Raw genomic sequence first — 24,450 nt, forward strand, 5'->3', positions numbered from 1 at the left:
CAGATGGTAAAGAATCTGCCTGCAATGTGGGAGACCTAGGTTTGATACCTGGGTTGGGAAAAGTCCCTGGAGAAAGGAAAGGCTATTCACTCCAGTATTCAGGCCTGGAGAATCCCCACGGACAGAGGTGCCTGACGGGCTACAGTCCATGGGGTTTCAAAGAGTCGGACACAACTGAACGACTAAGTACAGCACACCCGTGGTTAGGACTTGGCGCTTTCATTGCCATGGGTCAGGGTTCAATCCTGGTAGGGAAACTAAGCTCCCACAAACCCTGTGGTGTGGCCAAAAACAATAATAATAAAATAAAATATTCTCTTGAGTTAGGCAGTAGCAGGGGAGACACAGGTGGGCCCCACCAGGCCGGTTGAAGGAATGGAGGGCAAGCAAAATCCTGTACCACTGCCCCAGCCCAGCCTCCCTCAGTTTGGACCTGCTGGTGGTGGGGACCCTGGTTCCTCAGCACACCCAGCTCCGGCAGCCCCAGAGCCTGTCCTCAGTCCTTCCAAAGCCCCAGTGCCAACCCAGACTCTTGGTGAAGACAGTTGGTAGAACTCAACAAAAATCCAGTGGAAGGCTTTTCAGCAGGTTTGATAGATGACCATGATCTCGGGAAATCCTTACTATTGTTCTTCCTAAAATAAAATTCATTATAGAAATCTGGAGCCCAAATGTTGATAAAAATGATGAAACATGCATTGCTATTCTTCACAAGCCTGAAAAAGATAAATATGGCTATGAAAAACCTGAGGAACGCTGGCTGCCTATTCCCACTGTGGAAACCATCATGATTCGTGTCATTTCTGTGCTGGTAGACCCTAATGGAGACCCATCTGCTAATACTGATGCTGTGAAAGAACGAAGACAGAAATGGTGAATTAAAATGGAATGTTGGGGGACTTTCCTGGTGGTCCAGTGGGCTAACACTCCATGCTTTCACTTCAGGAGGCCCGGGTTTGATCCCTGGTCAGGGAACTAGATCCCGCATGCCACAACTAAGACCTGAAACAGTAAAATGAATTAATTAAAAGAAAAGGAAAGGTGCCTGCTGTGTAAGGAAAAGCCAAGAGACTGCTTTTGAGTGACATTTATTCAACAGCTGTAACTTCACTTATTTCAGGGACTCCAGTTGAGAAACATGGCACTATTTTCCTTGCACTCTACCCACCTATTGCTGGACTTCTGTTGTAACAAGTTGGCAAATAACAGCTAGAACTGGGCTGCAATAAAACATGCCAGTATCAATGTTGACAAGAGCTTAAAAAGTGCCAACTTACAGATAATTATGCATTTTGAATTCTATGAACTGCTTTAACCTTCAAGAAGAATTGTAAAGAATTGTACATAGTATAATATGATCCAGATAGTATACGTGTGTTTATGTACATCCACAAATATACCTTGTACCAGATAATGTTTTCTTGTAGTAGAATAAGAATCACGTAAATTCTGAAAGATTTTAGCAGGTTTTCTTTCCCTATTGTTTTTTTTATCAGTTTTAAAAGATTCCTTAAAGCAAGTCAGATGAAAAGCAATTAGAACTAAAAATTTCCATTTAATTTCCTTTTTTTAAAATGTATGGGAGTATTTATTTACATATTTCTTGAGGCAAATCATCTACAGTAGTAACTTGAAAACAGTTCTAGAAGAATTGTGGAATGTCTATTTATAAATGCATTGGACAAAGCAGTAGTTACAAAAATCTCAGCCTTGGCAGGATGATGGATCAGGCAGATAAATAATTATTTCCATATCTATAATTAAAGCACATATTTTTGAACGTTTCCATCTTCAGTTCAGTTCAGTCACTCAGTCGTGTGCGACTCTTTGCGACCCCATGGACTACAGCAGGCTCACTGTCTATCAGCAACTCCCAGAGTTTACTCAAACTCATGTCCATCAAGTTGGTGATGCCATCCAACCATCTCATCCTCTGTCGTTCCCTTCTCCCGCCTTCAATCTTTCCCAGCTTCAGGGGCTTTTCCAGTGAGTCAGTTCTTCGCATCAGGTAGCCAAAGTATTGAAGTTTCAGCTTCAGCATCAGTCCTTCCAATGAATATTCAGGACTGATTTCCTTTAGAATGGACTGGTTGGATCTCCTTGCAGTTCAAGGGACTCACAAGAGTCTTTTCCAACATCACAGTTCGAAAGCATCAATTCTTCAGCGCTCAGGTTTCTGTATAGTCCAACTCTCACATCCATACATGACCACTGGAAAAACCACAGCCTTGACTAGACGGACCTTTGTTGGCAAAGTAATGTCTCTGCTTTTTAACATGCTGTCTATGTTGGTCATTACTTTTCTTGCAAGGAGCAAGCGTCTTTTAATTTCATGGCTGCAGTCACCATCTGCATTGATTTTTGAGCCCCAAATCACTTAAACATCTTAACATAATATGTTTCCGTCTTTTTTTTTTTTTTCTCATTAAGCTTTTTTTAATGGGTTTCAAATTCTGTGACAGATTTTTGGTCAAGTTGTTTTCATTAAAAAGTACTGATTTTAAAAACTAATAACTTAAACTGCCACACACAAAACATATGGTCCACAAAAACATTCTCCTTTCCTTCTGAAGGTTTTACGATGCATTGTTATCATTAACCAGTCTTTTACTATTAAACTTAAATGGCCAATTGAGACAAACAGTTCTGAGACCGTTCTTCCACCACTGATTAAGACTGGGGTGGCAGGTATTGGGGATAATATTCATTTAGCCTTCTGAGCTTTCTGGGCAGACTTGGTGACCTTGCCAGCTCCAGCTTCCTTCTTGTCCACTGCTTTGATGACACCCACAGCGACTGTCTGTCTCATGTCACATACAGCAAAATGGCCCAGGGGAGGATAATCAGAGATGCTCTCGACACACATGGGCTTGCCAGGAACCATATCAACGATGGCAGTGTCACCAGATTTCAAGAATTTAGGGCCATCTTCCAGCTTTTTCCCAGAACGATGATCAATCTTCTTTAGCTCAGCAAACTTGCAAGCAATGTGAGCTGTGTGACAATCCAGCACAGGTGCATGTCCAGCACTGATTTGGCCTGGATGGTTCAAAACAATCACCTGAGCTGTGAAGCCAGCAGCTTCCATGGGTGGGTCATTTTTGCTGTCACCAGCCACATTGCCATGACGGACATCTTTGACAGACACGTTCTTGACATTGAAGCCCACATTGTCCCCAGGAAGGGCTTCACTCAATGCTTCATGGTGCATTTCTACAGACTTCACTTCAGTTGTTACATTGACTGGAGCAAAGGTGACCACCATGCCAGGTTTGAGAACACCAGTCTCCACTCGACCCACAGGGACAGTACCAATACCACCAATTTTATAGACATCCTGGAGAGACAAACGCAAGGGTTTGTCAGTTGGGCGAGTTGGTGGCAGGATGCAATCCAGAGCTTCAAGCAGGGTGGTTCCACTGGCATTGCCGTCCTTACGGGTGACTTTCCGTCCCTTGAACCACGGCATGTTAGCACTTGGCTCCAGCATGTCGTCACCATTCCAGCCAGAAATTGGCACAAATGCTACTGTGTCGGGGTTGTAGCCGATTTTCTTAATGTAGGTGCTGACTTCCTTAACAATTTCCTCGTATCTCTTCTGGCTATAGGGTGGCTCAGTGGAATCCATTTTGTTAACGCCAAGAATTAGTTGTTGCACACCCAGGGTGTAAGCCAGATGGGCATGCTCATGGGTCTGCTCGTTCTTGCAGATACTGGCTTCAAATTCACCAACACCAGCAGCAACAATCAGGAGAGCACAGTCAGCCTGGGATGTGCCTGTAATCATGTTTTTGATGAAGTCTCTGTGTCCTGGGGCATCAATGATGGTAACATAGTACTTGCTGGTCTCAAATTTCCACAGGGAGATATCAATGGTGATACCACGCTCACGTTCAGCTTTAAGTTTGTCCAAGACCCAGGCATATTTGAAGGAGCCCTTTCCCATCTCGGCAGCCTCCTTCTCGAACTTTTCAATTGTTCTCTTGTCGATCCCGCCACATTTGTAGATCAGATGGCCAGTCGGGGTAGACTTCCCTGAATCTACGTGCCCAATGACGATGTTCATGTGGGTCTTCTCCTTTCCCATTTTGGCTTAGGTTTAACGGTGGTTTTCACAACACCTGTGTCCTGGCGGCAAACCCGTTGCGAAAAGGGTGTTTCCATCTTAAACATAATAAAAATCCAAACATGTGGACCAATCACTGCTATGAAGCATCATCGTCACGGTTTTACCCACAATTCTCTCAGTCAGGCACTGACTCAAAGGAGCTGGAGTTACTTTCTCCCAATTGCATATTGATTTATGTAGATTTCTCAGGACTTCTTTCTGAACATTAATCAATGCTGTTTCTTACATTTGGTGTATAGACTAGAGATAGTCATTTGTAAAGTGTTACAATACTACCTACTCCAAGTTACCTACTAGTAGGTGGGATGAAAAAAACTATTTCACAAATTAATGCAGAAAGCCCTAACAATTCTATTTTGGTTTATAGTATCTCAATTTTAGGAGTAATATTATCAACTTCTCGATTACCTGTACAAATGGATGGGGAAAAACCATAGGTCTATAAATTACAGTGAGTAATCAAAAAACTTTTCAAGTGCATTCATCTGATTGTTTTCCAGAATATCTATGTTTTGTTATATAATAAATATTTTCAAACAAAATCAACATGTATTAATGTCCTTAAACCATCCAGGCTTCATTAAACTCTTTTCACTTACTAAACTTTTGTATCTTCTTTGTTTTGACACACTTTCCTTGCTCTTCTCTTCTGTATGTCAGGAAGTTTTCAAATCATTTAGTTCAAATACTGAACTACTCAATAGGCAGCTACTTGATTTTTTTTCTTTTTCTGTATGCACCACCTGGCATGTAGGATTTTCGTTTCCCGACCAGGATCAAACCCGTCCCCTGCAGTGGGAGCCCAGAGTCCCAACTGCTGAGCCACCAGGGAAGTCACAACTACTGATCTTTAAGGATGACTTCGGAGGAGTGGTCCTCACCAGGTGCTTTATCCCTGTTGTTTATTTGTGCCCATCTCTTGGATTGGACATAGTAATAACAGTTTTCGTTGTTGAGAGCTCTTTTCAGTCATTATCCCCAAGAACAAAGAAGAGTTGGTTCTAAATTCAATTCAGATTTAAAATTATTAAAATTTACCCCAAACAATACAAAATTTGGTTTTATTTTTGCCCTTCAGTTACCCAATGTGAAGTCTGGATAAATAAAGAATGCACAACTATAGCTTTCTATTTAACTTCTATTTTTGCTATTTAAAATGCTGTTTACCCTCAAACCCTTCTCCTTCTTCATATTCCTTTGCCTCTATTCTATACTTGAGATTTTTTTCTCACCTATTGTAAAAGAAATTGTGATGTCTATTTTCATACAATTTGATTTTGGAATTTTGTCACCTGATGTAGTGAGTTCTTCCAAAATAAAGTTTTTTTCCAATAAAATTTTAAAAAGTAAAATGAAATGAAATGATCCTCTTGCAAATAGCATATAGTTGGTTGTGTTTTTTACCCATCCTGCAAATCTTTGTCTTGACTGGAGAGTTTAATCTATTTACATTTAATAAATTATATTTAAAATAATTACTTATCAGGAGGGATTTACTTCTGTCATTTTGCAATTTTTTTCTATTTCCCTTATAGTTCTTTGTTCCTCATTTCTTGTGTTTACTTCTTTTGCATAACTTTGTGTAGTGAAACATTAAAATTCCTTTCTCATTTCTTTTTGGGTACATTCTTTTTTTTTTTTTTGCCATACCTTGCCATACACGGGATCTTAATTCCCCAATGAGGGACTGAGGCTGTGTCTTATGCAGTGGAAGCGTGGCGTCTTAACCACTGGACTGCCAGCAAAGTCTCTTGTGTATATTCTTTAGCTCTTTTCTTTGTGGTTACCATGGAGATTATATTTAACATCCTAAAGTTATCACACTCTAATTTGAATTTATACCAGCTTACCTTCAATAACATATAAAAACTCTGCTCCTTTAACAGCTCTGTTCTCACCCCTTTCAGTTGTTTATTACAAAATTTTATCTTTATACATTGTAATGGTTATTTTTTTTACTATAAAAAGAAACTAACAGTTGGTGCATGCAGTAAGCTGAATAAATCTCCAAAATTATGCTGAGTGAAAAAAGCCAGTCTCAGAAAGTTACATACTGTATGATTCCATTTATATAACATTCTTGAAATGACAAAGTTATAGAAATGGAAAACAGATTAGTGGTTGTCTGAAGTAAGAGGGAGTTAGGGGTTGGGTAAGAGGGTAGGGAAGTGGGTGTGGCTATAACAGGACAACATGAAATATCCTTGTGGTGAGAGAACTACTGTTTCTGGACTGTATCAATGTCAATATCCTAGTTGTAATATTGTGTTATACTTTGCCAAGAGGTGATGGGACCAGATGCCATGATCTTAGTTTTCTGAATGTTGGCATTTTAAGCCAACTTTTTCACTTTCCTCTTTCACTTTCATCAAGAGGCTCTTTAGTTCTTCTTCACTTTCTGCCACAAGGGTGGTGTCATCTGCATATCTGAGGTTATTGATATTTCTCCCAGCAGTCTTGATTCCAGCTTGTGCTTCATCTGGCCTGGAATTTCACATGATGTACTCTGCATATAAGTTAAATAAGCAGGGTGACAATATATAGCCTTGATGTACTCCTTTCCCAATTTGGAATCAGTCTGTTGTTCCATGTCCAGTTGTAACTGTTGTTTCTTGACCTGCGTACAGATTTCTCAGGAGGCAGGTCAGGTGGTCTGGTATTCCTATCCCTTTAAGAACTGTCCACGGTTTGTTGTGATCCACACAGTCAAAGACTTTGACATAGTCAATAAAGCAGAATAAATGTTTTTCTGGAACTCTCTTGCTTTTTCGATGATCTAATGGATGTTGGCAATTTGATTTCTGGTTCTTCTGCCTTTTCTAAATCCAGCTTGAACATCTGGAAGTTCATGGTTCATGTACTGCTGAAGCCTGGCTTGGAGAATTTTGAGCATTACTTTGCTAGCATGTGAGATGGGTGCAATTGTGTGGTAGTTTGAACATTCTTTGGCATTGCCTTTCTTTGGGATTGGAATAAAAACTGACCTTTTCCAGTCCTGTGGCCATTGCTGAGTTTTCCAAATTTGCTGGCATATTGAATACAGCACTTTCACAGCATCATCTTTTAGGATTTGAAATAGCTCAACTGGAATTCCATCACCTACACTAACTTTGTTTGTAGTTATGCTTCCTAACGTCCACTTGACTTCACATTCCAGGATGTCTAGCTTTAGGTGAGTGATCACACCATCATGGTTATCTGGGTCGTGAAGATCTTTCTTGTATATTTCTTCTGTGTACTCTTGCCACCTCTTCTTCTGCTTCTGTTCTGTTAGGTCCATCTTCTGCTTCTGTTAGGTCTGTACCATTTCTGGAGTTTATTGTGCCCATCTTTGCATGAAATGTTCCCTTGGTATCTCTGATTTCCTTGAGGAAATCTCTAGTCTTTCCCATCCTATTGTTTTCCTCTATTTCTTTGCATTGATCACTGAGGAAGGCTTTCTTATCTCTCCTTGCTATTCTTTGGAACTCTGCATTCAAATGGGTATATATTTCCTTTTCTCCTTTGCCTTTAGCTTCTCTTCTTTTCTCAGCTATTTGTAAGGCCTCCTCAGACAACCATTTTGCATTTCTTTTTCTTGGGGATGGTCTTAATCACTGCCTCTTGTACAATGTCACAAACCTCCATCCATAGTTCTTCAGGGACTCTGTCTATCAGATCTAACCCCTTGAATCTATTTGTCACTTCCACTGTATAATCGTAAGGGATTTGATTTAGGTCATACCTGAATGGTCTAGTGGTTTTCCTTACTTTCTTCAATTTAAGTCTGAATTTGGCAATAAGGAGTTCATGATCTGAGCCACAGTAAGCTCCCGGTCTTGCTTTTGCTGCCTGTACAGAGCTTCCCATCTTTGGCTGCCAAGAGTATAATCAATCTGATTTCGGTATTGACCATCTGGTGATGTCCATGTGTAGAGTCATCTCTTGTGTTGTTGGAAGAGGGTGTTTGCTATGACCAATGTGTTCTCTTGTCAAAACTCTGTTAGCCTTTAACCTGCTTTGTTTTGTACTCCAAGGTCAAATTTGCCTACTACTCCAGGTATTTCTTGACTTCCTACTTTTGCATTCCAGTCCCCTATAATGAAAAGGACATCTTTTGGGGGTGCTAGTTCTAGAAGGTCTTGTAGGTTTTCATAGAGCCATTCAACTTCTTCAGCATTACTTGTCAGGGCATAGACTTGGATTACTGTGATACTGAATGGTTTGCCTTGGAAACGAGCCGAAATCATTCTGTTGTTTTTGAGATTGCATCCAAATACTGCATTTCAGACTCTTTTGTTGACTATGATGGCTACTCCATTTCTTCTAAGGGATTCTTGCCCACGGTTCAGTTCAGTCGCTCAGTCATGTCCCACTCTTTGCAATCCCATGGACTACAGCATGCCAGGCCTCCCTGTCCATCACCAACTCCCAGAGTTTACCCAAACTCATAACCATTGAGTTGGTGACCATCTCATCCTCTGTCCCCTTCTCTTCCCACCCTGAATCTGTCCCAGCATCAGGGTTTTTTCCAATGAGTCAGTTCTTTGCATCAGGTGGCCAAAGTATTCTTGCCCACAGTAGTAGATATAATTGTCATCCGAGTTAAATTCACCCATTCCAATCCATTTTAGTTCACTGATTCCTAAAATGTCGATGTTCTCTCTTGCCATCTCCTGTTTGACCACTTCCAATTTGCTTTGATTCATGGACCTAACATTCCAGGTTCCTATGCAGTATTGCTCTTTACAGCATCTACCTTGCTTCTATCACCAGTCACATCCACAACTGGGTGTTTTTGCTTTGGCTCCTTCCCTTCATTCTTTCTGGAGTTATTTCTCCACTGATCTCCAGTAGTATATTGGGCACCTACTGACCTGGGGAGTTCATCTTTCAGTGTTCTATCTTTTTGCCTATTCATACTGTTCATGGGGTTCCCATGGCAAGAATACTGAAGTGGTTTGCCATTCCCTTCTCCAGTGGACCACATTTTGTCAGAACTCTCCACCATGACCTGTCCACCCTGGGTGGCCTTAGATGGCATGGCTCATAGTTTCATTGAGTTAGACAAGGCTGTGGTCCATGTAATCAGTTTGGTTAATTTTCTGTGATTGTGGTTTTCAGCCTGTCTGCCCTCTGAGGGACAAGGATAAGAGGTTTATGGAAGCTTCCTGATGGGAACTTATAGCAAATGTTGATACCCCAGTGAAAGCGAGTCACTCAGTCGTGTTAGACTTCTTGTGACCCCCCATAGAATATACGCGTCCATGGAATATATGTATCAATGGACCGTAGAGTCCATGGAATTCTCCAGGCCAGAACACTGGAGTGGGTAGCCTATCCCTTTTCCAACAGATCTTCCTGACCCAGGAATCAAACTAGGGTCTCTTGCACTGCAGGCGGATTCTTTACCAACTGAGCTACCAGGGAAGATTGGGATGTCTCTAAAAAGCTTAACTTTAAAAATACCTGAAAGTATTACCATAAAATGTTATCATTTGTTAATTCTGTAATTATCTGTTAATTCTGAGTGGTGGTTACAACAGCAGTAATATAGCATGTAGTTAAAATAGCACAAAGGAAAACACAAGCAGAAGCAAGCCCAGAGTGGCAGATCCTACTTCCCAGGGAAGTCAAGCATCCTAGGTGAGGCTCCTGTCCCTTATCATAATTCGCTTGCCGACTCAAAGTACGTTAGTTTCATCATCTGCAGAACAAAACAAACTGATAATCAACACCAGTGACTGGGCGGCGATGAGAGTTAAAGGGGGAAAAAAAATCCAATTCTGCAGCTCTAATCTGGCCCTAGATAGGAGCGGCGCCCCAATCAGGTACTGCCGCGCCGCGGCCTCGGAGCATCTGGGACTTGTAGTCCACCCGGCGGAACTCGCTGTCCCGGCAGCTCCCGCGGCGGCGGCTGGGCTACGTGGCGAGGCAGGCTGCGCCTGCGCGGGCAGGTGGGGGCAAGATGGCTGCTGAGCGGAGCTTGTGGGTCGTCGGGCTCTGCCCTGGGTCCCGGTTGGGTAGGGTCGTTCGGGTCCTCCTCCTATTGCTGTGGTTTGCGGCCCGCGGAGGCGCGCTGTACTTCCACATTGGGGAGACGGAAAAAAAGTGCTTTATTGAGGAGATTCCGGACGAGACCATGGTTATAGGTACGGGGGAAGGGAGAGAGTTTTCAACAAGACCGCGGTCTTGGGGTGGGGGTGGGGGGAGTGCGGGAGAGTCATGTCTTCAGAGCCGGGGGCAGGCTGCCTCGCAGTGCCCTGGCCACCGTGGACCCGGCGCCACCTTGCGCTCCTCAGACTGGTCTCGCCCCGCTTCCCTCCAGGAAACTACCGGACGCAGCTGTATGACAAGCAGCGAGAGGAGTACCAGCCGGCCACCCCTGGGCTTGGCATGTTCGTGGAGGTTAAAGACCCAGAAGATAAAGTGAGTCGGCCCCGCTGAGCCCCGCACCCCCAACCCCGCTTTGCACTTGGGCGCCAGATCAAGCAGACATGGGTACTTCCCCTCATAGTTTCCGCATCTGCTAAACTGGTTAAAAAAAAAAAAAAAGAAAAAGAAAAAAAAACCGTTGGTACTGTGGGAAGAACCTGCGTTTTCACTCCAGTCTAACCTTGGGCTGTTTCAGTGCTAGCTGCTTCTGTCAACTTGTTACTGATCTCAGTGTGACTTCGCCAAGTCAGTTGCTTTCCCTGAGCCATTTTTCTAGGTCTGTGAAATAGAAATTCATCCATCTTACAGATGTGATGGGTGGATTAATTGTGGTGCTGGAAACCAAAGAGTTTTGTTGACTAAAGCTGTGGCATATAGACTTTAGGATATCAGGGAACAGGGTATTTTCCAAAAAGAAAGAGCAGCTTTTAATTTGACGAATAAGGATATTAAACCATATCCCAAACCAACTAAACAAAACCGTTTAGCTGTCAACCTTTCACTTAGAAGAATCAGTGAAAGAGTTGAAAGGGCATGAGTTATGAATAAAGTAAAGAGCTTTCCAAGAGTGGCCACATGCCAAGTTCATGTCAATCCCTTTCTCCAGATAGCTCAAAGGCAAGTTTTTGGCAACTGCTGCTAACAACATTGGAACTTTTAGTGTTGTGGGGTGTCTCTGCTTGTCAACTTTTACGGTACTTAGAGCCAGTGTTCTTGCCTGGAAAATCCCAGGGACGGGGGAGCCTGGTGGGCTTCCGTCAATGGGGTCGCACAGAATCGGACACGACTGAAGCGTCTTACCACCAGCAGCAGCAGTAGAGCCTTAAGCACCATTCAGCCTGCTCAGACGGTAAAGCGTCTGTCTACAATGCGGGAGACCCCGGTTCGATCCCTGGGTTGGGAAGATCCCCTGGAGAAGGAAATGGCAATCCACTCCAGGACTATTGCCTGGAAAATCCCATGGACAGAGGAGTGTGGTAGGCTACAGTTCATGGGGTCGCAAAGGGTCGGACACGACTGAGCAACTTCACTCAATGCTCATTGAAGTCTCTGCTCTCCAGGTTATCCTGGCCCGGCAGTATGGCTCTGAAGGCAGATTCACCTTCACCTCGCATACCCCTGGTGAGCATCAGATCTGTCTTCACTCCAATTCCACCAAGTTCTCTCTCTTTGCTGGAGGCATGCTGGTAAGTGGACCCATGTTGGATTCTTTCAACCTATAGCTCATCAAGACTGGGAACTGGTGGTACTGTAGGTGACTGTCAGATTTTGTGTCTCTTAATACAACTGGGTTTCCAGTGAACATTAAGGGGGTGGTTGCAGAGCTTTCTGTATATGCTTTGGTGAGAGCATCAGCCAAGGCTTATTCTTGCCTTTGGGCCTAGAGCCCCATAGGACCAGACACTGAGTAGGCCTCAGTCAGTGTTGGCTAAATGAACAAATGAAGAAAGGTGGGAGGACCAGCTATTAGGCACTGGCAGGAAGACAGAGCAGGGCTACCTGATTCTCCCAACCTTCCTTATCTTGTCTGTCTCCAGAGAGTTCACCTGGACATCCAGGTAGGTGAACATGCCAACGACTATGCAGAAATTGCTGCCAAAGACAAGTTGAGTGAGCTGCAGCTACGAGTGCGACAGCTGGTCGAGCAAGTGGAGCAGATCCAGAAAGAGCAGAACTACCAGCGGGTGAGTGGCTGGGCAGGAGCAGTGGGCCTCTTCCCAGAGGCTGCCCACTGGCTTAGCCAGGAGTTGCACATCAGATTCATTATAAATCCAAGGGACTTCTGTGTCTGTGCTGCACTGCCTGCCTAAAACGTGGGATGGATGTTACTAACTCTACTTTGTAATTGAGAAGACAGTCTCTTAAGAGGCTGTCATTGTCTTATTAGGAGCCACACAGAGTGACAGAGCAGGAATTGATACCAACACCTTGGGTGTTCTTTCCATGGTTCTCGGTGCCCCCAGGATTAGGGGTTTCAAACTCACTTGTGTCCCAGAGCCAGGCCTGTACCACGAATGGATCTGTGACCGTAAGGACTGGTAGAATAGCAACCTATCTAAACGGGAACAGCTGCTGTTGTCAGCTGAGGACAGCATTGCAGAATTGCTCACCCAGGGTTTTAAGAGATACTTAGGGGTCCAGGTTTTTGTTTTTTTTTACGTAAAAAATTCTGAGTTTTAAATGTTGTCTAAACATTGTGTGAGCCTATAAAATACATGTGTGGGCTCAATTCAGCCCCTGGACCACCAGTTTGCAACCTGTGCACACAGTATGCAAGTAGCAGTTTGGGAGACCCAGGCAGAGGGCTCAGAGCAAATCCATTTCTGAGTGTCCCAGGACAGCTCTGTCTGATAGAGTAATGCCACAGTCACTTTACCACTCCTCCAGGCATCACGGTAGGACCAGGTGAGGGCTTTACCTGACAGATGAGCCAATGGACCTGGGAGAAATGAGTCGGTTTACCCAGGGGCATATGGCTGGTGAGGATGAAGACAATTCATTCCCAGACGGGGTGGTTTTTTTCAGACACTTGGAACCTGGGCAAAGTTAGTTGGTCCTGGGGCATCCTCTGGAGAGGGAACCCAGTGGTTCTAGTGGCCCCAGATGAGGCTCAGCCAACTCAGGCTTCTCTTCTGTTTTCCCTTCCCACAGTGGCGAGAGGAACGCTTCCGGCAGACCAGCGAGAGCACCAACCAAAGGGTGCTGTGGTGGTCCATCCTGCAGACCCTCATCCTTGTAGCCATCGGTGTCTGGCAGATGAGACACCTCAAGAGTTTCTTTGAAGCCAAGAAGCTGGTGTAGCCATCCCAGGCTTCCCAGCCCAGCCTTCCTCCCTGGCTGGGGAAGAAAGGACCTCCTGGACTGACTTCTCTCTGGCAGGAGGACTGGTTTCCAGCCATGGGTATTTGGAGGGGAGAGGGGCCACAGCCCAAGCCGAGGGCAGCAGCTTGGCTGGCTAATGTGAGCAGGTGGTTGGGTAAATGCCTGCCCCCTCCCCTGGGCCCTTTGCAGTAATCTGGTGAAGCCACCGGGAGCCCTACTGACACCTCAGAATCACAGTGTTACTGATCAGGGATGTGAGCCTGTTATCTGGGGTGACTGGGGGGAGGGGAGCGGGTGGGCAAGCCAGTCTTCCTTGTGTCTTCCTTTGCTAACTTGGAACTTTGACCAGGTTGGGGCATAGCTGTGATTCCCTGCCACCCAGGAAACCTCACTATTCCCTCCTTGGGCCTACACCCAGCCTGCTGATCCAGGGTTTGTGTCAATTGAGGGTGGGGTATAGGGAGTTGCAATGTGGGAAAGTAGCCCTGAGGTTGACCCCAGGTTCTTCACGTGGTGGTTCTTTTGGGGACTGAAGAAACTGGGGTCAGGCCAAGCAGAGGCCTTGGTGCTGGTTGGGGATGGGGCCTGCAGAGTCTTAGTTACTGATTTCATTTTCAATAAGTCTAGGTTTGTTACATTGGTTTCCCAATAAAAAAAAAAAAATTGACTTCTTGTCCAGTGTAAAGTTACTCTTCTGCCAGTGGGCATAGCACTGTAGGGTGCTTGAGGGAATGTCAAGCTTTTCCAGTGGGCAAAGCACTTCACATTTTAAGACGAGTACCCACCTGTGGACTTCATTCCTTTCATCCTCTCCAATCTTCTAGTGGCAGTGGGTGGTGGTCTTGCCCAAAATCATGCGACAAGTAAGTTGTGCAGTTGGTGCTAAAATCCATACCATTTCTTCTGTGCATTTGCCATCTCACCAACCTTTCCAAAGCAGGTGGACAGAATTGTTCTGGTGCTTCAAAAAAGTGCCTAGTTAGTGAAGGTAGTATGCACTGATCAGAGGACTGCAACACGTGTGGAAGAACAGGAAGCCCTGGGCTGGGGGCAAGAGGAAGGTACTGATGGGCTTAACCAACAGCACGGAATCTCAACAAGGACTTTGAAGGAGAGGAAGGATTCTGATAAAAGAAGGGGGACAGGGGTGATTGAAGGGAACAGAGGCAAACAGCTGGTGTGGAGATAGACGGGCATTGTTTCAGCTAGAGTTGGGGCAATGAGAAAGCTGGAAAGGAAAGTTGGTTAGTATTAGAAAGTTGAATCCCAGGTAAGAGATTTGGACATTGCCAAGTGTTCAACAGAGTTTTGAGTATTAGAACCCTATGAAAATAAATACAAGGGAGGTTAATTTCCTCGTGGCTCAGTCATAAAGAATCCTGCCAATAAGGGAGACCTGAGTTCACTCCCTTGGCCAGGCAAATCCCCTGGAGAAGGAAACGGCACCCACTTCTTGCCTGGGAAATCCCTGGCAGGATACAGTCTATGGGTTTGCAGAATCAGACATGATTTAGCGACTAAACGACAACAATCTAACAGTATGTAATGAGATGGAGTGGGAAGGCAAGTTTGGGGACTACTTGAACTGCTAGGAGACTAGTCTGAACACACACTGCCACATAGACCTCCACATTTAGGGAGAAAAAAATTAAGAACAACTTTAAATGACAGAAAAACTGACGATAGTTAACCTCATTACTAACATTATTCAGTAGTATGGTGTATTTGTTAAAATGAATTAACCAGTAGGGCTGTGCTCAGTCATTTCAGTCATATAGGAAGGACCCTGAGCCCCCCTGCTGGGGATTTCCCAGGCAAGAATACTGGAGTGGGTTGCCATTTCCTTCTCCAGGGTGAACCAATAGGGATAGTCCCTGCTTTATACGATTTCCTTAGCTGTTACCTTGTGTCTTTTTTGTTCCGAGAGCTCATGTAGGAGATATCATTATTACATTTAGTTGTCTTTCTCCTTGGGCCCTTCTTGGCTGTGACAGTTTTTCAGATTTTCCTTGTTTATTGACTTTACAGTTTTCAGGAGTCCTGGTCAGGAATTTTGTAGAATTTCTCTGAATTGCAATTGCTCTGATGTTTTTCTCATGATTAGACTGGGGTCCTGGGTTTTTGAAAGAGCACAGAAAGTGTCATTCTCATCCCATCATATTAAGGGTACTAATTATCAACATGATTGGATATCACAGTTTAGTTAAGGGGCTTCCCTGTGGCTCATTGGTGAACAATTTGCCTGTCAATACAAGCAACTTGGGTTCAATCCCTGATCTGGGAAGATTCCACTTGCCAAGGAGCAACTAAGCCCACGTGCCACAACTATTGAGCCTGTACTCTAGGGCCTGGGAGCCCCAACTACTGAAGCCCGAGTGCCCTAGAGCCTGTGCTCAGAACAACAGAGGCCACTGCAATGAGAAACCTGCACAACACAGCGAGAGAGTAGCTCCTGCTTATTACAGCAACCAGATAAAAGGTCAAGCAACAGTGAAGGCCCAACATGATAAAAAAATAAAATTATTTGAAACATTATTAATTTGGAATTTTACATGAAATCTGATTTCTTGAGGTAGATCTGATACTAGAGGGGCTTCATTCTGAGATGACAACAATTGGCTGGATTGAAGAGTCTCCTTAAGGTGAGCTTGTGCTTTCCAGGCCAGTCCCATCTCCCAGTTTCCATCATTGGCCTTACCTGACTGGTCTCTGCAGGGGTCACCCTTGCCTTTGTCATCAGCTAAATCAAGGCTGGATTTGTCAAGGTTTTAGTATAAGGTACGGTGACCTGGGAGAGCTCAGCAGGAAGGGACCAGTGGGTTTGTATGCTGGGTTAAAGGGAGAAAGGGGGTTGCTGGGAGTGATTAATTTCCTACACATAGTGAAGTCCTCTCGAACCAGTAGTTGAGATCATAGACTGTGCAACCAAACTACCTGGGCTTATATTTTGAACTACCTCTTCGTGCCTTAGTTCACTCGTTAAAGATGGCATACGTACAATACACATAAAGACAGAGATAGCAGTAGTAAAGAATTTGGAAAAATGACTGGCACATGGTAAGAACTCAGTGGATGTTATTAGCTATTTATTAGAAACCTTAAAGTTTGCCTGGAAGAACAGAGGAGATCAAGTCTAGTAACTTTCCCATTCTCATTTCCTAGGTGGAAAGCTGGTCCAGGCAGGGGCTAAATTCCCACTGTTGAAAGGCCAATATGGGAAGTCAATTTTACTCCCTTCTTCAGTTCTCAACTCAGCTCCAGAAATACTCCTCCCCTGGATGACAGCTGTTATTTATATAGCACTGATGATTGTGTCCATCACTGTACCAAGTGTGTGCATTTCTCCTTTAATCCTCACAGCAACCATATATATTAGGAACCATTTATATACTCAGGTGAGGAAACATAAGCAGATTGTCTTGCCCTAAAACACAACCAAACTAGGAGAGTCAGGTTTCAAATCCAGCCAATCTGTCTTTAATACCAGTCTCCAAACTACTACTTGGGGTAGTAGGCTGAACTTAAGACAGCCTTGAGCTTGGCCCTGCCCACGTCCAAGCTTGTTGCGGACAAAGAATGCACTTGGGGTGACGGCAGGACTACTCAGACGCGCTCCCCGTCTTCCCCTGGGAAGAGGAGGAAGATGCAGATTATCCCAGAGCGCTGGCTTGGAAATCTGGAGTTTAAATTCAGTCCCAGCCAGTTGACTTGAGTGTTCTCCGGGGCCTCAACCTCTCGAGACCTACAGCGGTCCCCGGAAGGAAGTTACCAGTTCAGGCGGTTGCGCGTTCACGTCTTCCTTCGGACGCGGAACCTTTGACACCACAGCTTCGGGGAGCAGACGGCGTAGACGGAGCAACGGAACCAACGGACCAAGGGGCGGGGCGGACGGGCTTAGGCGGGGCGGGAGGCGGAGGCGCCGCGTAGGCCAGGGAGGCCGGGCTGGCCCGGCTTGGGAGCTCTGTACCCATGTGCCGCCGCCTCCCCCAACGATGTTCCCCTCCCGGAGGAAAGCGGCGCAACTGCCCTGGGAGGACGGCAGGTGAGCTCGGCGGCCGGCCCGGTCCCCGTCCTCCCCGGGTGCAAGTTCTTTCCGGGCCACCGCGAGGAATCTAGGAGCCCGAGGCCGTTGTGACTCCGTCTCTACGGGGCTCTCTGAGGGTCTGTGTTTCTCCTTGGGGGTCTCTCTCTTTGGGTTTCTGTTTCTATTTGCGTCTTTGGCTCTACCAGTCTCCGTCACTCAGCAGGTCTGTATTTCTCCTTTGATTTCCCTTTGTGAGTTTCTGTCCCTCTGTGCGAGTCTCTCTCGTTATGAGTCTTTGTGTTTTTCCACTGACTTCAATTTTTATGCGGGTCTTAGAGTCCGTTGACCTTTCTCAGTGGATCTCTTGTCTGTCCCTGGTTTCAGAAGGTCTGTATTTCGTTTCTCTGGTCTCTACCTCCCCCATCACATGCCTGCAGTCTCAGACCCTACACTTACGCTTCCCCATTCTTTGCTGAGCCCCCAGAAGAATACACCAGACAGAAGCTCTGTGCTCTGCCTTGCTGGCCACTGCCTGGCTGGGACTGAGTTCTCCTCAGACTTAACATTAGTTCATTTCCGGTGCAGCTGTACTTGAATGTGGCCTGCCCCATGTGTTAGGTGTGGGCTTGACCCAGACCTTAGTGGTTGTCACTAAAGCAGAACGGGGATGAACTGTTTGGCCATTAAGGTTGGAAGGGACGCCCAGACTTCAGTCTTGAGGTGTACCCTCAGGCCTTCTCAGAACACATGGTAGTGGATCTAGCCTGGTGAATGACACCTCTTCCCCTGTATGTCTGTTAAGTTTGCCCAAAGGTGCCTAAAGACTTTGGAATATAGTAGGCACAACTCTTTATCTTTGGGAATTTTTCAGACTTGCTGTTGAAGTAAGAAGACAGGAATATAGTAGAAAGCCTAGACAGGATTTAGTCCTGGACCGGAATCCTCTTTAATAGCCATGTGACCAGAGCCAACTTAATCTTCCTTCTCAGCTCTTCCATCTCTGAAACAGGGATCATAATATCTCTTCTGCAGGTCTATATGAAGATATAAAGGAGATCACACATATATAAAAGTCTTGACACTATGCTTGGCACAGAGAAGGTACCAATTATCTTCCAGTTACTTTTGCAGTTTGGAGGTGCTGTAATCAGAGCAGCTGAGTATTCAAACCTGTGTCACTAAGGTTTGTGTGAGGGAAGAAAGGAAAAGTTATGGAGAATTTCCATTTCCTAATTTCTTCCTAAGAATTTTAGAAAGACAGCCATATTCCACAAAACTTTACTGGTATTACTTCATGCTTTTGACACAGGGGTACAAAGATCCATGCAACACATGCATACTGAGGTAGCAATTAAGAGTGTTGGCTCTGGAAACAGCCTGTCTGGGTTTGAATCACCCTCTTATTAGCTTTGGACACATACTAATGAAGGAGACAAAACCTCATCTGGTCTGCCTCCTCACCGCCAGAAACAGGGTGGCCTGGGCCTGGTAGCTGCTGAGACTGCAGATCTGGAGTTTGCCACCAGGTGGCACCAGGAGCAATTGTCAGTGTTCACTGTCCTGAGGAATTGGGATTCAGCTCTGAATTCAGTTGTTCAGTGATTTGGGCCCTAGCAGCACAGGAAGAGAGTGTCAGTGGGAATGTGATCCTAGTAGGAAGGGAACGCTGGACCAAGGGGACAGAAGGTGAAAGTGCATGGAGTGCCCAATCCATGCCACACCCCTGGATAATGGTCACTGCTTCTTCTCCCGAAGGTGGGATATTTCCTCATGTCCATCTCCCCGGTCTCTACCCCACCCCCAGCAAGAGCCCAGAGGGAGAATCTATAGAGGTTCCAGCCTTTCCAGGCCAATAGCAGGATTGGCCTCTGCTCCTCCCCAGCGGAAACCCCCACCACATGACAATGGGGGGTAAGTCAGAAGTCCTGCAAGGTTGTCTTGCCACGCTCTCTCTCTGCTGTGTGTGGGACCTGGGCCTGGCCTCAGGGTTGCTTCCAGTTGGCAGTTGTGCCTCTGGAGAGAGAAAGGAGTTGGTCTGGCTTTAGTGTGTGACAAGCATGCCCTGAATGCTTGATCCCTTCCTGTAACTCAATTAGCAAGCCCTCTGCTGTATGACTTGTGCTAAGTACACAGCTCTGAATCTGATTACCTGTGAAGAAGACAGGCAGGGACACAGGTGATTTCAGAACTCTTAAATGCTTCAAGGAGGGCAATACCAGATACTCCAGGAACACAAAGGAGGGAGTACGTATTTCAGTCTGTTGTGTATGTGGACGTAGGGGTGACAGTGCTGGCCATGACATTGGAGTTTGGCCTTGGAGGATCAAGGGGTGCTTCCAGGCAGATGAAATAAGGAAAGCCATTTTAGGCAGCAGCAGCAGACTCTGTGAGGGCTAGAGCAGGAAGGAATATGGCGAGTGGAGAAACTGAACTGCTCAGTGTGTAGCCCTGGGTGAGTGGCAGGAGCAACTGGAGATGGGGCCAGGTTACAGAGGGGTCTGACTGTCAGATCACGGAGTTTGCCCATTATCTTGTAAACAGGAAGATCATCCATGAGATTTGAAGGGGTCTGAACAGGGCAAGGACCAGGTGAGACTTGAACTAAAAGATAGGCAGTGTGTGAGGGAAGAACAAAGGGTACTTAGGAGGTAGAATCTATATGCTGTGGTAGCTAATTGATAATTCTCAGAGGTTATAAAGTAAATTGCTTTGCTGATTATTTCAGAAGACAGGAAGCTGCGATTTTCTTGGATTCCTTAGTTCCTTCACTGCCCTCAGGAACTTCCAGAGAGAGGGGCAAAGAAACCAGATGAATTCCATCCATTTATTTTTTTTTCCCAGCACTACCCCAGAGTGTAAGATACTCTGCTGTTCTTCCAGCTTCTGAAAGGTGCCTGGGTGCTGTTCCCAGCCCTCAGCTTTCTTTCCCTCTTCTGTTTCTCATCTTTTGTCACATGAGCTGCCCTGGACTGAAGCTTTGAGATGCATTCTGTGAACTGCCTTTGTTGGTTTGGGCTTCACATTGGTTTGGGGACAGACCTGATCTACCCAGAGTGAACAGTGGTCTTTTCACTGGAGCTGAAACAGTGAAACAGCTTTCCTCTTTGGGGGAGCTTTCTGGTCTGAGAAGTAGGATGAAGCCAAGCTTTCTGATGAGGGTGAATTTGCAGGGGAACAGGTAGAAGGCAGTGCGTGGGGTCTCTAAGGTGGGCTTCTGCCTTTGGCTCTGGACATGAGATGTTGTCTTGGGGAGGGGCAAGTTCAAGGGACAAGGAGTCTCTTCCCTGCCCTCGAGCAGCTCCCGGTCTGATCTGGACTCAGGCACAGAAAATAAGAGAGCATCAAGCAAGTGGGGCAGCTCCAAGACCTGCGAGTGTTTGGAGGGCCTCCTGGAGGTGGGGTGGCTCAGGCTGAACCTAGAGCTGGAAGCACGATTCTGATGCATGGTAGCAGCACAAACAAAAGCACTAAAGTTGCTTCTGCACTAATTCCCAAGTGCTTGGGGCCGACCAGTCACATGTGCCTTACTTATGGGAAGCCAGAGAAGGGTGTGTTACAGGACCTTGGCTCACCTTGCCCTTCTGACCCGCTCCTTGTTCTTGTCCCAGGTCCAGGTTGATTCCCAGTGGCCTCCCCCGGAAATGTTCTGTCTTCCACCTCTTTGTTGCCTGTCTCTTACTGGGCTTCCTCTCCCTGCTATGGCTGCAGCTCAGCTGCTCTGGGGACGTAGCCCGGACAGCCAGGGGACAAGGACAGGAGACCCCAGGCCCATTGCGGGCCTGCCCGCCAGAACCACCTCGTGAGCACTGGGAAGAAGATGAGTCATGGGGCCCCCACCGCCTGGCAGTGTTGGTGCCCTTTCGAGAACGCTTTGAGGAGCTCCTGGTCTTTGTGCCCCACATGCACCGCTTCCTGAGCAAGAAGAAGATCCAGCACCACATCTATGTGCTCAACCAGGTGGATCATTTCAGGTAGGGACCACCTCCAAGCCGCAGCCGCTCACCTGGGCCTCACCTTGCCCTGGTCTCTCCCTTGCCTGCTCCCTTTCCCGGCAGCAGTCCAGTACCAGGCAGCCCAGGCCCGTGAAAGGCCACCTGGGGCAGCAGCAGAAGGGTGGGAGGTGCTCGACCCCTCTCACTGGGTGTGGTGGGAACTTTCGGGGAGGGTTTGGGACTGGGGAGGCCCCGGATCTGGTTTCCATTTTACAAAGGTCCCTGTGGCTGCTATTTGTGCACTAGGCCATACCAGGACAAGAAGGGGAGTGAGAGAGCTGTTGGGCAGGCGTTGCCCTCGTTGCCATCGTGGCAGACACGGTGGAGAGAAGCAATGTGGAGGAAGGGCAGGCAGGGCTTGCTGGTGGATTAGTTGCAGTGATTAGGGAAAGAGAAGGGTCAAGGGCAAGGCTTTAAGGTTGTTCAAAATCTGGCATTAACTTAAAATCCTTGCCCACACCAAAAACTGCTCCCCTCCATGATCACAATCCATGCATTGCACAGCCCACTCCCACCTCCTTTTCCTCCAGCTCACTCCCACTGGGGAACATACTCCAGCAGTTCTTGGAATCCGACAGGTCCTTTAGTCCACAATCCTCCCAGTGTTCTCTGCCTTCCTCCTGACCTGACCTCTACTTTCTCCTGACCTGACTTGACTACAGCTGAATCCCTGATTTCCCACCTGCCCTCTTCCTCATTTTAGGAGATGGAAACTCCACACTCCCAGCTGCTCAGGCCAGAAGGTGCTGGGGTCGTCCTACACTCCTGCTCTCTCACACAACATGTCTAGTCCACCAGCAAAGTGTGTCTAGCATCTGCCCTCCTATCATCCCCACTGCTACCTGAGTTAAGGCATCATCAGTTCATGCCTGAATTATTGTAGCAGCCTCTTAACCTGTCTTCCTGCTTCCACCCATCACCTTCCAGGCTCTTCTTATCATACCAGCTAGAGTGATCCTGGTAAACACTGAGCCACTGCACATGATGCCTTCACTCTTAGCCCTTCAGTGGCTCGCCATCTCATGCAGGGTCAAAGCCCATGTCCTTCAGGGACCTGTCACCCTCTGACCTCATTCCCTAAAACCTCACTCACTCTGCTTGACCACACTGCTGACTGCTCCAGCCTGCAGCCTTGGGGGTCATTTCCGCTTCTGCTCGGAGCCCCATTCCCGTGATTTCCACGGGGCTCGTTCCCTCAGGCCTTCAGGTTTCTGCTCACATATCACTCTGTTATGCTGGCTCTCCCTGACCACCTCATCTAAAGGGGCAGCCTTACCCGCCAGTGTGTTCTATTCTTCTCACATTGCTTTACTATTCTTCTCAACAGTTACCACTCACTGGCTTGTTGCATGTTTACTCAAGTTGTTTTTGGTTTTTTGTCTTATTAGAATGTCAGCTCCTTGAGGGCAGGGCTTTGATTTCTCACTGCTGTATCTCCCGTGCTCTGAACAGTTTCTGGGACATAGTAGGTGCTTGGTAAACATTCATTAGATGAGTGGAGGAGCAGCTGGGCAGCCCTGTAGTGAAGTTGGCATCGAGCTGGAGGGCAGCATGGGTACTGGGGTCTGTTGCCGTGGAGGATAGGCTCTCACGTAGAGGCTGGGGGAGAGCAAGCTTGCTGCCCCCTGCCCAGCTTTGGCACCCTGCACAGGTTCAACCGGGCAGCGCTCATCAACGCGGGCTTCCTGGAAAGCGGCAACAGCACAGACTACATTGCCATGCACGACGTGGACCTGCTCCCACTCAATGAGGAGCTGGACTATGGCTTCCCAGAGGCTGGGCCCTTCCACGTGGCCTCCCCAGAGCTCCACCCGCTCTACCACTACAAGACCTACGTTGGTGGCATCCTGCTGCTTTCCAAGCAGCACTACCAGCTGGTGAGGCCTGGCATGCCTGCTCTGCTCAGAGCCAGGCAACACCTACCTGGATGGGGGCTGTGGCCAGAGGAGTGGCAGTTCTGGGGCCCAGTAGATGGAGGATCCTTCCTAGGGCCAGCGGGGGAGCCCAGGGCTAGCTAGAGGCATGAGAGAGGAGCAGGACCAAGCAATCCAGTTAGGGAGGGTTTCTGCCTCAGTAGCAGAACCCCTCATGTGAACTAGCTTCAGAAGCCCTGTTCTTTGCTTCTCAAAATGGAAAAGTCTGCTCAGCCTATCAGACAGTTATCACCAGGACATCATTTCAGTTTCCGTCTCTCAGCTCTGCCTTCTCTAGACTGGATTTACTTTCAGACATTCGGGATGCAACATAGTGGTTGTAGCTGCAACCTGCATCTGTCTAGGCCCAAGTCCAGTGGAAAATGGAGCTCCCTTTTCCAGCAGCCCAGACAGCAGTCCCACAGCTGCACCATGCTGGCTCTTGATTGGCCTGCCTTGCGTCATGGCTAATCCGTGAATCAGTCACTGTGGTAGGGGTGGGAGTGGGATGGTGGGGTGGGAAGAACTGCGTGGCTTAGACCCCCATCTCTTGCTCCTCTGTTTAATCTGTGGCTGAAGCCAGCTTAATGTAAATGAAGCCTGAAATCATGGCAAAAATAAATGTCTGCCATCTGACTTCAGACACTGTCTCTTTCTTCCATACAGAGGAAGAGACAAGGGCAGAGAGACCCTCAGGAGAAATGGGAGTAGGGGACCAGGCAGGAATAGAGCAGGAACTGGCACTGTGCCCATCATCAGCTCTTAGAGGTCCCCTCCCAGCAGTCAGACATTTTTGAGAAACTGTTCGTCTCACACAAATCCAAGGCCCCATTAGAACAGGCAAAGGAACCTGGGGTATGCTGACTGTTCCCCACTAGTACCACAGAGGTTGTAAGAACCAAAAGCATCTGAGTGTTCATTCATAGCTTTGGGGGAGGAGGAGGAAAGGCCCTACTTGGGACCCCAAGTAGGAGACCAAAGAGCATCCCTGGGAGGATGGGGCAAGTGACACTGCCTGTCTTTGCGTCAGTGCAACGGGATGTCCAACCGCTTCTGGGGCTGGGGCCGAGAAGATGACGAGTTCTACCGGCGCATCAAAGGAGCTGGGCTCCAGGTAATGCTCCCCCCACCCCCCAACCCGCCACTTCTTCGGCC

At 46.9% G+C, this 24,450-nt stretch overlaps 2 protein-coding genes and 2 pseudogenes across 2 annotated transcripts; 3 read left to right on the forward strand and 1 right to left on the reverse strand.

Moving 5' to 3' along the window:
* Window positions 1–375: 375 nt before the first annotated feature.
* LOC112447511 (ubiquitin-conjugating enzyme E2 G1-like) lies at window positions 376–1,297 on the forward strand (annotated as a pseudogene).
* A 1,201-nt stretch (window positions 1,298–2,498) lies between these two features.
* On the reverse strand, window positions 2,499–4,153 carry LOC100139419 (eukaryotic translation elongation factor 1 alpha 1-like pseudogene; annotated as a pseudogene).
* A 5,910-nt stretch (window positions 4,154–10,063) lies between these two features.
* On the forward strand, window positions 10,064–14,033 carry TMED9 (transmembrane emp24 protein transport domain containing 9). The gene is made up of 5 exons (NM_001034812.2): window positions 10,064–10,260; window positions 10,437–10,537; window positions 11,605–11,730; window positions 12,082–12,228; window positions 13,196–14,033. The coding sequence occupies exons 1-5, from the start codon at window positions 10,077–10,079 to the stop codon at window positions 13,343–13,345; spliced, it is 708 nt and encodes a 235-aa protein (NP_001029984.1). The 5' UTR covers window positions 10,064–10,076; the 3' UTR covers window positions 13,346–14,033.
* A 3,256-nt stretch (window positions 14,034–17,289) lies between these two features.
* On the forward strand, window positions 17,290–23,936 carry B4GALT7 (beta-1,4-galactosyltransferase 7). The gene is given in 3 exon segments (NM_001075321.1): window positions 17,290–17,408; window positions 20,999–21,361; window positions 23,034–23,936. Coding segments are annotated over 3 exon segments (780 nt in total). The 5' UTR covers window positions 17,290–17,358; the 3' UTR covers window positions 23,401–23,936.
* The last annotated feature ends 514 nt before the right edge of the window (window positions 23,937–24,450 follow it).

The sequence above is a fragment of the Bos taurus genome, chromosome 7, assembly GCF_002263795.3.
Source record: "Bos taurus isolate L1 Dominette 01449 registration number 42190680 breed Hereford chromosome 7, ARS-UCD2.0, whole genome shotgun sequence".
Lineage (NCBI taxonomy): Eukaryota > Metazoa > Chordata > Mammalia > Artiodactyla > Bovidae > Bos > Bos taurus.

What these genes read in the sequence shown, in the direction of transcription:
- TMED9 (NM_001034812.2), top strand. Translation starts at nt 10,077, where the DNA reads ATGGCTGCTGAGCGGAGCTTGTGGGTCGTCGGGCTCTGCCCTGGGTCC. An exon ending in GGACGAGACCATGGTTATAG is followed by an intron (nt 10,261 to 10,436) that starts GTACGGGGGAAG and finishes GCTTCCCTCCAG; the next exon opens with GAAACTACCGGACGCAGCTG. An exon ending in AAGAGCAGAACTACCAGCGG is followed by an intron (nt 12,229 to 13,195) that starts GTGAGTGGCTGG and finishes CCCTTCCCACAG; the next exon opens with TGGCGAGAGGAACGCTTCCG.